The following is a 17,006-nucleotide window of genomic DNA, read 5'->3' on the forward strand; positions in this document are numbered from 1 at the left end:
GAGCTATCTGTCCCTGTGCAGAGATATCACTTCAAACCTTCCTTTTCACCAGCAGGAATGACACTATCCTGAAACCTCACTCAAGATCGCAGCAGCAAAGTACATTTGGCATGCAGGGACATCACAGATGGTGTAGATTAATGGTGAAGTAATGAAGATGAGCAATGCCATCTGAGGGCCAACAAAATAGAAACAATTATTTTCCATTTGTGCTTTTCAGAAACAATTGAACCTTTAATATGGAACTAACACAGGAGCTCAATATAAACCCAGCACTATTTTCATTTCCAAAATAACAAAAGCTTTCATATGTTTGGCTAAAAAATATTGTGACTGAAAATGTGTTGCTGGAAAAGCGCAGCAGGTCAGGCAGCATCCAAGGAGCAGGAGAATCGACATTTCTGCCATGAGCCTTTCTTCAGGAATGAGGAAAGTGTATCAAGCAGGATAAGATAAAAGGGAGGGAGGAGGGACTTGGGGGAGGGGTGTTGGAAATGCGATAGTTGGAAGGAGGTTAAGGTGAGGGTGATAGGCCGGAGAGGGGTGGGGGCGGAGAGGTCAGGAAGAAGATTGCAGGTTAGGAAGGCGGTGCTGAGTTCGAGGGTTGGGACTGAGACAAGGTGGGGGGAGGTCTGAGTTCATCCCTTGTGGTTGGAGGGTTCCTAGGCGGAAGATGAGGCACTCTTCCTCCAGCCATCGTGTTGCTATGGTCTGACAATGGCGGAGTCCAAGGACCTGCATGTCCTTGGTGGAGTTGAAGGGGGAGTTGAAGTGTTGAGCCACAGGGTGGTTGGGTTGGTTGGTCCAGGTGTCCCAGAGGTGTTCTCTGAAACGTTCCACAAGTAGGCGGCCCGTCTCCCCAATATAGAGGAGGCCTCCCCTCCCCATCAGCGTTCCGAAAAGACCACTCCTTCTGTGACTCCCTCGTCAGGTCCACACGTTCCACCAACCCAATCTCCACTCCCGGCACCTTCCCCTGCAACTACAAGAAATGCAAAACTTGTACTTCCCTCCAAGGCCCCAAGGGATCCTTCCACATCTACCACAAATTCACTTGCACCTTCACACACATCATTTACTGCATCAGCTGCACCCGATGTGTCCTCCTCTATATTGGGGAGACAAGCCGCCTACTTGCAGAACATTTCAGAGAACACCTCTGGGACACCCGGACCAACCAACCCAACCACTCCGTGGCTCAACACTTCAACTCCCCCCCCACTCCACCAAGGACATGCAGGTCCTTGGACTCCTCCATCGCCAGACCATAGCAACACGACGGCTCATCTTCTGCCTAGGAACCCTCCAACGACAGGGGATGAAATCAGACTTCTCTAGTTTCCTCATTTCCCCTCCCCCCACCTTGTCTCAGTCCCAACCCTTAAACTCAGCACCACCTTCCTAACTTGCAACCTTCTTCCTGAACTCTCCGCCCCCACCCCCACCCTTACTCCGACCTATCACCCTCACCTTAATCTCCTTCCAACTATTGCATTTCCAACACCCTTCCCCCAAGTCCCTCCTCTCTACCTTTTGTCTTATCCTGCTTGGCACACTTTCCTCATTCTGAAGAAGGGCTCATGCCCGAAACGTCGATTCTCCTGCTCCTTGGATGCTGCCTGACCTGCTGCGCTTTTCCAGCAACACATTTTCAGCTCTGATCTCCAGCATCTGCAGTCCTCACTTTCTCCTAAAAAATATTGTTAATCTCACACACTGAATCAAAACAGAGAATGTAATACTTTTCATGGGAATTCTTTCCTGGGGACTGGTTTTGACTGGTCGAGAAACCTCCACTTGTATTTGGGGAATGTGTGGTCCCTGGTGATGTTGTTGAAGAAACAGCACAAGTATATTGTTCACCTGTTGAAACAAGGGAATGATGTTCAGATTCATCTCCTTCTCACTTGTAGTTACCCAAGAGAACCTCATGGACAAGTGGAACCTCATTACTTGGGTAAAAGCCCTTTTGATATCATGGAGTTTTGCATTATTTCCCCTTCCCTGGTAACAATACACCTGATAAGGGCTAATTCTACTGAAAATGTTAGAGTCACAGTCAGCGCGGAAATAGACCCTTCGGTTCAACACATCAGTGCCAAAGTAAAATAGCCCCACTTGTCTGCGTTTGGTCCATATCCCTCTAAACATTTCTTATTCATGCAGCTATTCAAATGTCTTTTAAATACTGTAACTGTACCTTCATCTACCATGTCCTCTGGCCTTTCACTCCACATCGTCATTTACATAAATTATTTGTGTGTGAACATAGGAGCTACAGTTAGTAATTATATGTTGCAGGTGACAACAAAATTGCAGCTTTACTGTACAACAAAGAAGGTTAGCTCCAGGTACAATGGGATCGTGATCAGATGGGCCAATGGGCGAGGGATTGGCAGATGGATTTTAATGTGAGGTGCTGCATTTTGGAAAGGCAAATCAGAGCAGGACTCATCCACTTAATGGGAAGGTCCAGGAGGGTATTGCTGAACAAAGAAACCTTGGAGTGTAGGTTCATAGCTCCTTAAAAGTAGAGTCAGAGGTAGCTAGGGCCGTGAAGAAGCTGTTTGGTATGCTTTCCTTTATTGGTCAGAGCATTGAGTGTCGGAGTTGGGAGGTCATGTTGTGGCTAAACAGGACATTAGTTTGGCCACTTTTGGAATATTGTGTGCAATTCTGATCTCCTTCCTATCGGAAGGATATTGTGAAATTTGGAAGGCTTCAGAAAATGTTTACAAAGGTCTTGCTGGGTTGAAGGATTTGAGCTATCGGGAGAGGCTGAATAGGCTGGGGGTATTTTTCCCTGGAGCATTGGAATCTGAGGGGTAACCTTATAGAGATTTAGAAAATCATGAGGGGTATGGATATGGTAAATAGACAATGTCTTTTCCTTGGGGTGGGGGAGTTCAGAACGAGAGGTCATAGGTTTAGTGTGAGAGGGAAAATATATAAGAGGAACCTGAGGGACAATGTTTTCACACTGAGGATGGTGCGTGTATGGAATGAGCTGCCAGAGGAAGCGGTAGAGGCTTGTACAATTATAACATTTAGAGTCATAGAGATGTACAGCATGGAAACAGACCCTATGGTCAAACCCATCCATGCCCACCAGGTATCCCAACCCAATCTATTCCCACCTGCCAGCACCCGGTTCATATCCCTCCAAACCCTTCCTATTCATATACCCATCCAAATGCCTCTTAAATGTTGCAATTGTCCCAGCCTCCACCACTTCCTCTGGCAGCTCATTCCATGCATGTCCTACCCTTTGCGTGAAAAAGTTGCCCCATAGGTCTCATTTATATCTTTCCCCTCTCACCCTAAACCTATGACCTCTAGTTCTGGACTCCTCGACATCAGGGAAAAGACTTTGCCAATTCACCCTATCTATACCCCTCATAATTTTGTAAACCTCTATAAGGTCACCCCTCAGCCTCCGATGCTCCAGGGAAATCAGCCCCAGCCTGTTCAGCCTCTCCCTGTAGCTCAAATCCTCCAGTCCCGGCAACATCGTTGTAAATCTTTTCTGAACCCTTTCAAGTATCTGCCACCTCTCAGCCCATTGGCCCATCTGGTGAAGAATGATCTGGATGAATATATGAATAGGAATGATTCAGAGGGATATGGATCAAGTGCTGGCAGGTGGGACTAGATTAGGTTGGGATATCTGGTTAGCATGGACGAGTTGGACCTCTCCTAGCCTAGGGAAAAAAATATTTTGCTATTCACCTTATCTATGCCTCTCATGTTTTATACACCTCGATAAAGTCACCCCTCAACCTCCTACCTCCAGTGGAAAAACTCCCAGCCTATCCTTATCATTCAAACCCTCTAGTCACGGCAAAATCTTGGTAAATCTTTGCTGTAACCTCTTCAATTTAATAATGACTTGCCGAAAGCAGAACGACTAGAAGTGTACACAGTTTCCAAAAGTGGCCTCACCATCATTCTGTACCAGCTCAACATGATGTTCCAACTCCTACACACAATGGTCTGAGCAATGATTGTAAGCATGATAAATATCTTCTTAACCACCCTGTCCACCTGTGATACAAATTTCAAAGATCCCCTGGGTCTCTCTGCTTGACAGCACTACCCAGGGCCCTACTTTTAATTGTATTAGTCCTGTCCTTGTTTGTTTTACCAAAAGGCTATAACTCACATTGATCCAAATTAAACTCCATCTGCCACTACTCAGCCCATTGGCCCAATTGATCAAGATCCCTTTGTAATTGTAGATAACCTTTGTCACTGTCAACAATACCATCAATTTTGGTGTCATCCATGAACTTACGAACCATGCCTTCTAATTTCTCATTCAACTTGTTGATATAAATTACACCGATCCCTGTTGAACACCACTAGTCGAAGGCTTCCAATCCAAACAAATGACCCTCCACAACCACGCTCTGTCTCCTGACATTAAGCTGATTTTGTATTCTATTGACAAGCTCAGCCTGAATTCCATGAGATCTAACTTTATGAATTAGTCTACCATGTAGAACCTTTGTTACTAAAGTCCATATAGACAACATCTACTGCGCTAATCTCGCAATATTTTTGGCCACATTCTCAAAAAACTCAATCAAGTTTAGAACGCACGATTTCCCACGTACTATCCATAATCAGTTCTTGCCTCTCTAAATGCCTGTAAATCTGATCTCTCAAAATCCCCTTCAACAACTTACCCACCACTGATGTCAGATTCAGGCCTATAATTCTCAGGCTTCTCCATACAACCTTTCCTAAATTAAGGTGTAATATTAGCCACCTTCCAGTCCTCCGGTACCTCACCGTGACTGCGGATGATACGAGTATCTTTGCTTTGAGGCCCTACGATTTCTTCCCAAATTGCCCACACTGTTCTAGGAGACACTTGGTCGGTTCCTGGAGATTTATCCATCGTTCTGTATTTTAAGACGATCAGCACTTCCCCTTCTGTAATGTGGACTATTTTAAAGACATCAATGTCCATTTCCCTGAGTTCCCTAATCTCCATGTCTTTCTCCACAGTAAAATATTCAAAATATTTGTTTAGTATCTCCCCCATTTGTGACGGACTTGGTTGAAGGAAGCAAATGGCTGTAATGCAGCAATGGAGTTGTTGCAATGTTTCTCCAGGCTGTGGGCAGGATGTTATGTACCTGCTCATTTTCCAAGTACAAGACTGTTTGCATCACACTTACCGATGCTGTTGATCTGTATCCTATAACTGCAGTTCTTCTCTCTTACATTGTTGACTGACACATGAACAATTTCACTGGGTTTTGTTCCCTGAGTATTTGAGGCTGTGCAGTAATATTGATGATGTTGCTGTGTGAAGGATTGACAATGTAGATCCAGTTTATTGGTGTAAGAGATCTTTGAATCTTGAGATGGGGTCTTCTCAGACCATGTGTAGTGAATGGGGAGGGATCCCTGGGCAGATTCACAGGAGACTGTCACGGGACCCCCAGAACATGAGACATTTGGTTGGGATAAAAATCGAAGCCCAGGAACAGAGACGGCTTCTGTGGGAAAGAAACAATTATTGAGAGATCAAAAAATCAAATATACTCCAAAACCTGACCACTTTTATTTCTGGTTAAAATATTGATCAGACATATCAGCAAAGCGTAATGTAAAAATCACTGAGATATTTACCTTCAGAGATGTGCAGATTCACATTAAACATGAGGTCAGAGTAAATACCAGGAATCTGAATCCCACAGCTGTACCATCCGGCATCTTCCCATTGAAGATTCTTCATTGTGACAAGAAATATTCCTTGTGTTTTGTTATCAGTGATTGATATTCTCCCATTTGGCCAATCAGTTTTTGCTATAATATTACATGAACGATTCCTTCCATGACACCAATATTTCACATTTGATTGGTACCACCAATTTTCATAGTAACAAGATATTGTGATCGCTCTTCCCAAAATTCCACTGACGTGTTTCGCTGCCATTAAAACATCTGTAACTGAAGTGACAATATTTCAGAAATTTAACTGGAAAGAATAACTTAATAAACACAGATACATTTTAATCAGCTGTACTCCATCCAGTACATGATGAAGGTAATCATTCATATAAACCATTATCACAGTCTCAGGCTGTTCCAAATTCCCAGGGAATGATTGAAACAGTCAGGATATTTTCTTACCTCCCTGGTCGAGCTTTGGGACAATCTTGAAATTGGGCTTGTGCTGCCCGCTGTGGGCTCTAACCCCACCGTGTGTGACATCATCAAAATTTTGTCCCCCTGGAGAGCAGCCTGAGTGATAGGCCTGGATTGGAATCGGCTGGGGATCAGGGTGAAGGAGGGTACAGGTGCTGAAGGGTCCTTACTCCGACCTGAGAAGGAGGGTTTCATCCAGGGAGGAGAGGTGTGTGTGTGGACTCATGGAGGGCTCAGGTGTTGCATTTTCAGGGCTCAAGGAGCAGACACAGCAGGTGACCCAGGACGATGATGTGAGCCCTTGTGTAGGAAATAAAGATAATTCAGCTTCTGCCAGGGATGTTTCACAATGTGGGAGAGAGATCAATGTGCAGGACCTTGATGGCAACAAGGGCAGGATTATTTGTAATCACATATTGCTGAGAATGTAAGGAGGGTAAAATCACCACCTGCTCTCCGGACGCTGACTGACCTGCTGTGTTTTTCCAGCACCACACTCTCGACTCTGATCTCCAGCATCCACAGTCCTCACTTTCTCCTCAAAGTCAGTTACTGACTGTTCCAGAGAGATGTTTCATGAGAAAATGTATAAATTGCTGTGCCATTAGGTTCTGGTGTGAAAGAGGAGCAGCCTGTCGATGTCTGGCTAGACTTTAGTTCAATAAATACCAGACCAACAATTTTGTTGAGAGAATTGCCTTTTGTGTGGGGTACAATTCTTTAATAAAGTGACAGAAAGGATATTAAGTGTAAGTGAAGAGGTGGTGGGGAGAGAAGAAAGGGAGATAGATACATGAATGATTAAAGGTGATGAAGGTCAGAAAGCAGTGATCTTATTGGAAAAAGGAAGCTCTGGAAGAAAGAGAATTATGAAAACAGAGAAATGCACCCTTCAGGTTTCTGTCCGTGAATTATTCTGCATGAAATTCATGGGCTCCAGCCACAAAATGTTTCCGGAAGGTTTCTTGTAACAGAATTGACTAAGTCATAGTCTAGAGTAATGCTACATTGGGCATTTTAATTTTGAGTGTTTGAAAATTTCTTGACAATAAATGGAGGGATGGAAATGATGAACAAAAATGTTATCTTAGTGTTACACTGTAATGTGTAATTCAATGAGATTGAAAGAGAGTAAACAACTTCATTCAAGTTAAAGACTGAATGGAAAAAGGCTTTTAGTGGGAAGAGAAATATAAACCACCCACCTACTTTTGTGACTGAATCTCACAAAACAATGTTTAATGAACAGCACTCCAAAACAGAAAAGTAATAAAAGCAAACGCAAGATGTTTTGTTTGAGGAGTTATTACCACTCCTGTTTCCAGAGTGTGTTCTACATTAAAGACTTTGGAAAAATTAAAATTATTATACTGGTATGTTCACTTAAAAGAAACATTATTTGGTCTTTTTTTTCATTCATAATTAATAATGTTGCTCTTCAGTATTTGGGAACTCTGTCACAAGGGCTTATAATATGTTCAGGAGAAGATCGAACCCTCTCCTCAACCTTCCTGTTGCAGTGATCAGAATTGTACACTGTGCTCCAAGAGTGGCCTCAGCAACATCTTATACAACCACAATCCATTAGTCCAAAAATCATCCTTCATGACCACCCTCTGTCTCCTGTCCCAAACCAAATTTGTATCTGATTGGCAAGCTTACCCTGAATCCCATGTGATCTAACTTTACTGATTAGTCTACCCTGCGGACCCCTGTCATTAATGTCTGTGTAGACAATGTATACTGCTGTGTTGTCATCAATTGTTTTGGTTACTTCATGAAAAATCTCAGTCAGGTTTGGACAGCACGATTTCCCTCACTCTATCCCAAATCAGCTCTTGACTCTCCAAATGCATGTAAATCCTATCTCTCAGAATCCACTGCAACAACCAACCCATCACAGATATCCGAATCACAGCTCTCGAGTTCCCAAGCTTCTCTTCACAGTCTTTCTTATAAAGGCACAACATTAACCACCCTCCAGTCCTTCAGCACCTCGCCCATGGCTGTGGATGTTGCAAATATCTCTGCTTGAGATGCCCCAATGTCCTTCTCCAACTTCCCACATCATCCTCGGATACACTTGATCAGGTCCCAGTGATTTATCCACTTTTAAGTTTTTTACGACCTCCAAAACTTCTTCTTGTATAATATGGAGTGTGTTTTATGAAATCAATATTTATTTCCTGGAGCTTCCTCTCCTCTATGTCATTTTCCATTGTAGAAACTCCTTTGAAATATTTGTTCAGTATCTCTCCCATCTCCTGTAGTTCCCCACATGACGATCCCGGTTATTTTTCCCTGAATCTGAGAGTTGGTGTGTTACATTGGGGTTTGTAAAAGGGTTTGGGCTGCTAACGACAACCCAGATATCCCAATTGTTTAGAACCACGGGTTTCACATGGAGCTGTCCCTTGCCGACATAGACAGTGGTCACTTCCATCCTCTTGAGGTCTGTTTTCTGAGCCTGCAGGAATAATGTGAAACCTCATCCTCACACCGACACAACCCGCCAGTGGTTTTCCATCTCCTGAAGTGTGAGAATCCATGAGACAGACAGATGAGGTTCCCCATCTCCAGGGAATACACAGTCAACACGGGTTGGGTTTTTTTTAATGTGAATCATTTCTGCAACAAATAAACTATGAACTCTTTATTTTTTAGTCTTTAATGGACAGCTTTTGTTGTCCATTCCAATTGCCCCTGACTGAGTGGTTTTCTAAGCCATTTGAAGCAGGCAGTTTAGGACAAAGTACATTACTGGAGTCTGATGTGGAGCAGACTTGGAAATGGTGGCAGATATCATTGCCTAAAGGACGTTGATAAATCAGAAGGGTTTTGGTGCTTTCGAGAATCTGAGGAGATCCCAAAATACTTCCCAATCTGTGAAGTACTCATTTGAAGAAAGAAAACAGTTGGAAGGCAGCAAAAAGAGTATTCTGGGTAATCCAAGATGGAGGATGGGAAAAATTTCTGGCCGTAACAGGCTGCTCCTTTTTTGAGGTATTTCAGGTGTTGAAGGTGATCTCCTTGAATTCCAGGAGCAGCAAATACTGTTTAAGTGCTGCTGCATTGTTTTGGAACTTTGGGCAAAAAATGTCAAATTAGCAGCACTTTTAAAAGGGGGAGGAACAGACAAAGGCAACACATGGTTAGGTCAGTGCAGGACAGGGAGACAGAAAAGGAAACCCACACTGCTAACTGACACAGCAGTGAACCTGCACAGTTACTGCCTTTGTTGTTTGAATTGATGTATTACTGGACATCGTAGTGCGTCTGAGAAAATTAACAGACAGTGAAATTGACAACTCATCTTGGAGGAACCTGTTTCGGAGAGGTCACAGCTCAGAAACAGATAAGTGAATATTTCTAAGTGTGGCCTTACAGAAAGTCTGCAGTAGTGAGTAGAGTGGATTCTTTCTTGATTATATGTTTTATTGAAATATGTCTCTTGATTAAACTTAAAAATATAAGCATTAAGTTAGCCTGGAGCAGGAGAGGAATAAGACAGTCCTACTTTCTGGGTCTGCAAATTGGAAGAAGCAAAAATGGCCTTGTGAAGAGCGATATGCCCTTCCTGTTAGATGTGATCATTCTGAGAGAGTTTACATGTTACTGAGAATTATATCTGCAATAAATGCTTTTTTGGTTGCAAATCCTTTCATATCGAATCTATCGGTTGGAGAGACAGTTAAGGGCAATGAAGAATTTACAAGAGCAAGGAGGTGTGATGGATGGCAGTTATAGGAAGGGGGAAAAGTTGCAGATACAGTCACATAGATGGGTTATGGCCAGGAAAGGTAGGAGAGGTAGGCAGGTAATGCAGGGTTTTCTGTGACTATCCCCATTTCAAACAGGTATGCTGTTTTGGAAAATGCAGGGGGTGATGGATTCTCAGGTGAACGTAGCAAGAACAGCCAAGTTTCTGGTATTGAGATTGGCTCTGATGCAATGAGGGGTATGTCGAGTTCCAAGAGATCACTTGTGTTAGGGCCCTCTCTAGTCCGAGGTACAGACAGATGTTTCTGTGGCCATCAGCGAGAAAGCAGAATGATGTGTTGCTTCCCTGGCGCCAGGATCAAGGATATCTCAGAGGGGGTGCAGAATGTTCTCACAGGGGAGAGGGATCAGCATGAGATCATTGTCCATGTCGGAAAGAATAACATAGGAAGGGAAACGGTTAAGATTCAGAAGGGAGATTACAGAGAGTTTTGCAGGAATTTAAAAAGGAGATCCTCGAGAGTAGTAATATCTGGATTACCCCCAGTGCTACGAGCTAGTGAGGGCAAGAATAGGAGGATAGAGCAGATGAATGCATGGCTTAGGAGCTGGTATATGGGAGAAGGATTCACACATTTGGATCATTGGAATCTCTTCTGGGGTAGAAATGACCTGGACAAGGGGGACGGATTGCTCCTGAATTGGAAGGGGACTAATATACTGGCAGGGAAATTTGCTAGAGCGGGTCTGGAGGATTTAAACTAGTAAGGTGTTGGTGGGGGGTGGGGGAGTTGGTGGAGGGTGTTGGGGGTGGTGGGGTGGGGACTGAGGGAGATAGTGAGGAAAGAGATCAATCTGAGACTGGTACAGTTGAGAACAGAAGTGAGTCAAACAGTCAGGGCAGACAGGGACAAAGCATAGAACAAGGTGGGACTGTTAAATTAAACTGCATTTATTTCAATGCAAGGAGCCTAACAGGGAAGGCAGATGAACTCAGGGCATGGTTGGGAACATGGGACTGGGATATCACAGCAAATACAGGGACATGGCTCAGGGATGGGCAGAAATGGCAGCTTAATGTTGCAGTATACAAATGCTACAGAAAGGATAGAAAGGGAGGCAAGAGAGGAGGGACAGTGGCGTTTTTGATAAGGGATAGCCTTACAGCTGTGCTGAGGGAGGATATTCCTGGAAATACATCCAGGGAAGTTATCTGGGGGAAACTGAGAAATAAGTAAAGGATGATAACCTTATTTGGATTGTATTATTGACCCTCGAACAGTCAGAGGGAAATTGAGAAACAAACTTGTCAGGAGATCTCAGCTTTCTGTAAGAATAAGAGGGTGGTTATGGTAGGGGACTTTAACTTTCCAAACATAAACTGGGACTGCCATAATGTTAACGGTTTAGATGGAGAGGAATTTGTTAAGTGCGGACACCTTGCAAAATGTCCATATTACAGAGGAGGAAGTGCAGGATGTCTTGAAATGCATAAACATGAATAAATCTCCAGGACTTGATCAGGTGTACCCTAGAACTCTGTGGGAAGCTAGAGAAGTGATTGCTGGGCCTCGTGCTGAGATTTTTGGATCATACATAGTCACAGGTGAGGTGCCAGGAGACTGGAGGTTGCTCACATGGTGCTACTGTTTAAGAAGATTAGTAAGGACAAGCCAGCGATCTATAACCATGAGCCTGATGTCAGTGGTGGGCAAGTTGTTGGAGGGAATCCTGAGGGAGAGGATATGCAACTATTTGGAAAGGCATGGACTGATGAGGGATAATCAACATGTCTCTGTGCGTGGGAAATCATGTCTCACAAACTTGATTGAGGTTTTTGAAAAAAGTAACAAAGAGGATTGATAAAGGCAGAATGGTAGATGTCATCTATATGGACTTCAGTAAAGTGTTTGACACGTTTCCCAATGGGAGATCGATTAGCAAGGTTAGATCTCATGGAATACAGGGAGAACTAGCCATTTAGATACAGAGAAGAAAGTTATCTCAGATTACAACAGGATCTTGATTAGATGGGCCAATGGGCTGAGAAGTGGCAGATGGAGTTTAATTCAGATAAATGCGAGGTGCTGCATTTTTGGAAAGCAAATCTTCGTAGGACTGGTGAGGTCCTCGAGAGTGTTGCTGAACAAAGAGACCTTGGAGTGCAAATTCATAGCTCCTTGAAAGTGGAGTCGCAGGCAGATTGGATAGAGAAGAAGGCATTTGATATGTTTCCTTTTCTTGGTCAGAGTATTGAGTACAGGTGTTGGGAGGTCATGATGCAACTGTACAGGGTATTGGTTCGGCTTCTGCTGGAATATTGTCTGCAATTTTGGTTGTCTTTCTATCAGAAAGATGTTGTGAAACTTGAAAGGGTTCAGAAAAGATTTACAAGGATGTTGTCAGGGTTGGATGATTTGAACTATAGAGAGAGGATGAACAGGCTGGGATTATTTTCCCTGGAGGTGTGACCTTATAGAGGTTTACAACATTATGGATAAATGTATGGATAGGATAAACAGATAAAGACTTTTTCCTGGGTGGGGAGTCCAGAACTAGCGAGCATAGGTTTAGTGTGAGAGGGGAAAGATCTAAAAGAGACCTAAGAGGTAACTTATGCACACAGAGGGTGGTGCATGGAATAAATGTGCTGCCAGAGGAAGTGGTGGAGGCTGATACAATTGCAACATTTAAAAGGCATCTGGATGGGTATATGAACAGGAAGGGTTTGGAGGGATATGGGCCTGGTGCTGGCAGGTGGGAATAGATTGGGTTGGGATATCTGGTCAGCATGGACGAGTTGAATCAAAGGGTTTGTTTCCATGCTATACATCTCTATGACTCTATGACTCATGAATGCTTGCTCAGACACTAGGAGAACCTCTATTCTGTAAATAGTTTACAAATGGTGCCATTCCTAAAGGGGGAACAGGTTCTCAGTTTATCACCTCATCGACATTGTCTCACCTGCCACAGCACCGCATTACTTCTCTCTGCTGGGCAGTGGGATCCAGCTGGATTTTAACCCTGAAGGGGAACTGGAACCCCCAACATGCTGGCATCAAAAGTGAGAGTGCAGCCACATGAGCTGCTGCTGATAGTTCCAAATACAGTTCCCGTGTGTCACTTCGACTTGATGCTGACTTGCTTCTTCTCTGACAGCTCAAACAGATCAGATCAGGAAATGGCTGCAGGCAATATTTACAGGTATTTCATTGTACAACTGATCGCCACTCTCTCCCCAATATCGGCCCTAAATCTGGACACAACAGTTATGGACGGAATTTAAAATTCCATTTGTTAGAAAAATGCAAATTCTCCATCAATCAAATGCTGTTTTAATTTTGCGGGGATTATTGAAGTTGTTCCAATGTTTCTGCATGATGTGCTTAGTATTTTTTGGACCTCCACATTTTCTAACTGCAGTGCAAACCATTGGATTTGTTCAGAAATGACGAAGAAACAAATGAAGTGCATTTTATCAATTACATTTCCCAGAGACAGATAATAAACAAACATTGTTTACATCACACTTACCGATGCTGTTGATCTGTATCCTATAACTGCAGTTCTTCTCTCTTACATTGTTGACTGACACATGAACAATTTCACTGGGTTTTGTTCCCTGAGTATTTGAGGCTGTGCAGTAATATTGATGATGTTGCTGTGTGAAGGATTGACACTGTAGATCCAGTTTATTGGTGTCAGAGATCATTGAATCTTGTGATGGCATCTTCTCAGACCATGTGTAGTGAATGGGGAGGGATCCCTGGGCAGACTCACAGGTCACTGAAACTCCAGACCATGAGACATTTGGTTGGGATAAAAATCGAAGTCCAGGAACAGAGACGGCTTCTGTGGGAAAGAAACAATTTTTGAGAAATCAAAAAATAAAATATCCCCCAACTCTTTGTCACTTTTCTTCCTGGATAAAACATTGATAAGATATATCAGCAGAGAGTATTTTTTTAAAAGATCAATGAGACATTTACCTTCAGAGATGTGCAGCTTTACATTAAACAGGAGGTCAAAGCCAATAACAGGAATGTCAATCCCACAGCTGTATCGTCCGGCATCTCCCCATTGAAGATTCTTGATTGTGACAAGAAATATTCCTTGTGTTTTGTTATCAGTGATTGATATTCTCCCATTTGGCCAATTTGTTTTTGCTATCACCTTACACAGAGGAGTCCGTCCGTGACACCAATATTTTATATGTGACTGGTACCTCCGTGCTTCGTAGGGACAAGATATTGTGATCGCTCTTCCCAAAATTCCCGTTACATCTTTCTCTGCCCATAAAACACCTGAAACTGAGGAGAAACGAATTGATAAATTTGACTGGATTGAATTGCTTCATATAAACATTAACATTTTAATCAGCTACATTCCATCGAGTTCATGATGAAGGCAATCCTTTGTCACAGCCTCAGGATGTTCCAAATTCCCAGGAGGGGAAACATTTCTGGCTGTAAGAGCTGCTCCTTTTTTTGAGATATTTTTGGTGTTGGAGGTGATTTCCTCGAATTCCAGAAGCAGCAATTATTGTTTATCTGCTGTTACATTGTTTTGGAACTTTGGAAAAAAAAGTCTAAACAACAGCAGTTTAAAAGGGAGAAGAGCAGACAAAGGAAGCACATGGTGAGGACAGTGCAGGAGAGAGAGAGAGAGAAAACCTGCACAGTTACTGCCTTTGCTGTTTGAATTCGTGTATCGCTGGACATCGCAGTGCATCTGGGAAAATTAACAAACAGTGAAATTCACAACTAATCTTGGAGGAACTGTTGGATGAAGTTCACAGCACACAATCAGAGAAGGTAATTGTTGTTTTAAGCCTGTCCAAGTGAAAGGCTGCAGTAGTGGGTACAGTGGATTCTTTCTTGATTAGATGTTTTTGGAGATAAGTCTCTTGATTAAACTTAAAATATAAGCCATAGCTAATTATTTAACCTGGGGCAGTGTTTGTCAAGGAATAAGATGGTGTTATTTTCTGGGTCTGTAGATTGTGAAGGAGCAAAAATGGCCTTTGCAGTGATATGTACTTCTTGTCAGATGTGGGAGTTTAAAGAGAGTTTAAGGGTTACTGCGGATTATATCTGCCATAAATGCTGTTGGATGCGAATCTTATCAGATCGAGTGGGTCAGTTGGAGAGACAAATAGAAGCGATGAGGAATTTGCAACAGCAACAGTATGTGATGGATGGCAGTTATAGAAAGGGGGGAAAGTCTCAGATACAGTCACATAGATGAGTTAACTCCAGGAAGGGTTGGCGAGGTAGGCAGCTAGAGCAGGAGTCTTTTGTGAATATACCCATTTCAAACAGGTATGCTGTTTTGAAAAATGTAGGGGATGATGGATTCTCAGGGGAATGTAGCACAAACAATCATGTTTCTGGTATTGAGACTGGGTCTAATGCAACGATGGGTTTGTTGGCTTCCAATAGGTCAATTGTGTTCAAAGATTCTGTAGTCAGAGGTACAGACAGACATTTCTGTGGCCAACAGAGAAAAATCAGAATGATGTGTTGTTTCCCTGATGTCAGGATCAAGGATGTCTCAGAGAGGGTGCAGAATGTTCTCATGGGGGAGAGTGGCCAGCAGGAGGTCATTGTCCACATTGGAACCAACCACTGTGGAAGGGAAAAGGTTGAGATTCTGAAGGGAGATTACAGACAGTTAGGCAGAAACTTAAAAAGGAGGTCCTCAAGGGTATTAATAAGTGGATTACTCCCAGTGTTACAAACTAGTGAGGGCTGGAATAGGAGGATAGAGCAGATGAATGCATGGCTGAGGAGCTGGTGTATGGGGGAAGGATTCACATTTTTGGATCATTGGAATCTCTTTTGGGGGAGAAGTGAGCTGTACAAGAAGGACGGATTGTACCTAAATTGGAAGGGGACGGATATACTGGCAGGGAAATTTGCTAGAACTGCTTGAAAGTATTTGAACTTGCAAGGTGGGGGCGTGGGCGGGGTGGAAGAGATCGATCTGAGACGGGTACAGCTGAGAACAGAAGTGAGTCAAACAGTCAGGGCAGGCAGGGACAAGGTACGACTAATAAATGAAACTGCATTTATTTCAATGCAAGGAGCCTAACAGGGAAGGCAGATGAACTCAGTGCATGGTTAGGAACATGGGACTCGGATATCATAGCAATTATGGAAACATGGCTCAGGGATGGGCAGGACTGGCAGCTGAATGTTCCAGGATACAAATGAGACAAGAAGGATAGAAAGGTAGGCAAGAGAGGAGGGGGAGTGGCATTTTTGATTCGGGATAGGATTACAGCTGTGCTAAGGGAGGATATTCCCGGAAATACATCCAGGGAGGTTATTTGGGTGGAACTGAGAAATAAGAAAGGGATAATCATCTTATTGGGATTGTATTATAGACCCCCCAGTAGTCAGAGGGAAATTGAGAAACAAACTTGTCAGGAGATCTCAGCTATCTGTAAGAATAATAGGGTAGTTATGGTAGGGGATTTTAACTTTCCAAACATTGAAAGGCACTGCCATAGTGTTAAGGTTTATAGATGGAGAGAAATTTCTTAAGTGTGTACAAGTCAATTTTCTGATTCAGTATGTGGATGTACCTATTAGAGAAGGTGCAAAACTTGACCTCCTTTTGGGAAATAAGGCAAGGAAGGTGACTGAGGTGTCAGTGGGGGAGCACTTTGGGGCCAGTGACCATAATTCTCTTCGTTTAAAAATTGTGAAGGAAAAGGATGGACCACATCCAAAAGTTGAAGTTCTAAATTGGAGAAAGGCCAATTTTGACGGTTTTTGGCAAGAACTTTCAAAAGCTGATTAGAGGCAGATGTTCGCAGGTAAAGGGACAGCTGGAAAATGGTAAGCTTTCAGAAAAGCAATAACAAGAATCCAGAGAAAGTATATTCCTGTCAGGGTGAAAGGGAATTCTGGATGACTAAAGAAATTGAGGGTTTGGTTAAGAAAAAGAAGGAAGCATATATCAGGTGTAGACAGGATAGATCGAGTGAATCCTTAGAAGAGTAAAAAGAAAGTAGGAGTATACTAAAGAGGGAAATCAGGAGGGCAAAACGGGGACATGAGATAGCTTTGGCAAATAGAATTAAGGAGAATCCAAAGGGGTTTTACAAATATATT

The 17,006-nt window shown here is 43.1% G+C and overlaps 1 protein-coding gene across 1 annotated transcript in view; it reads right to left on the minus strand.

Annotated features, from left to right (window-relative positions):
* Positions 1-1,682: 1,682 nt before the first annotated feature.
* LOC132828083 (polymeric immunoglobulin receptor-like) overlaps positions 1,683-17,006 on the minus strand; it is a 42,822-nt gene continuing 27,498 nt past the window's right edge. The window contains exons 9-11 of the mRNA XM_060844996.1: positions 5,644-5,964; positions 5,187-5,510; positions 1,683-1,863 (exon numbers count right to left, since the gene is read on the minus strand). Of these exons, the coding sequence (XP_060700979.1) occupies positions 1,691-1,863; positions 5,187-5,510; positions 5,644-5,964 (818 nt within the window). The 3' untranslated portion in view covers positions 1,683-1,690. The remainder of the gene's footprint in view (positions 1,864-5,186; positions 5,511-5,643; positions 5,965-17,006) is intronic.

Source organism: Hemiscyllium ocellatum, chromosome 26, assembly GCF_020745735.1.
Source record: "Hemiscyllium ocellatum isolate sHemOce1 chromosome 26, sHemOce1.pat.X.cur, whole genome shotgun sequence".
Classification (NCBI taxonomy): Eukaryota; Metazoa; Chordata; class Chondrichthyes; order Orectolobiformes; family Hemiscylliidae; genus Hemiscyllium; species Hemiscyllium ocellatum.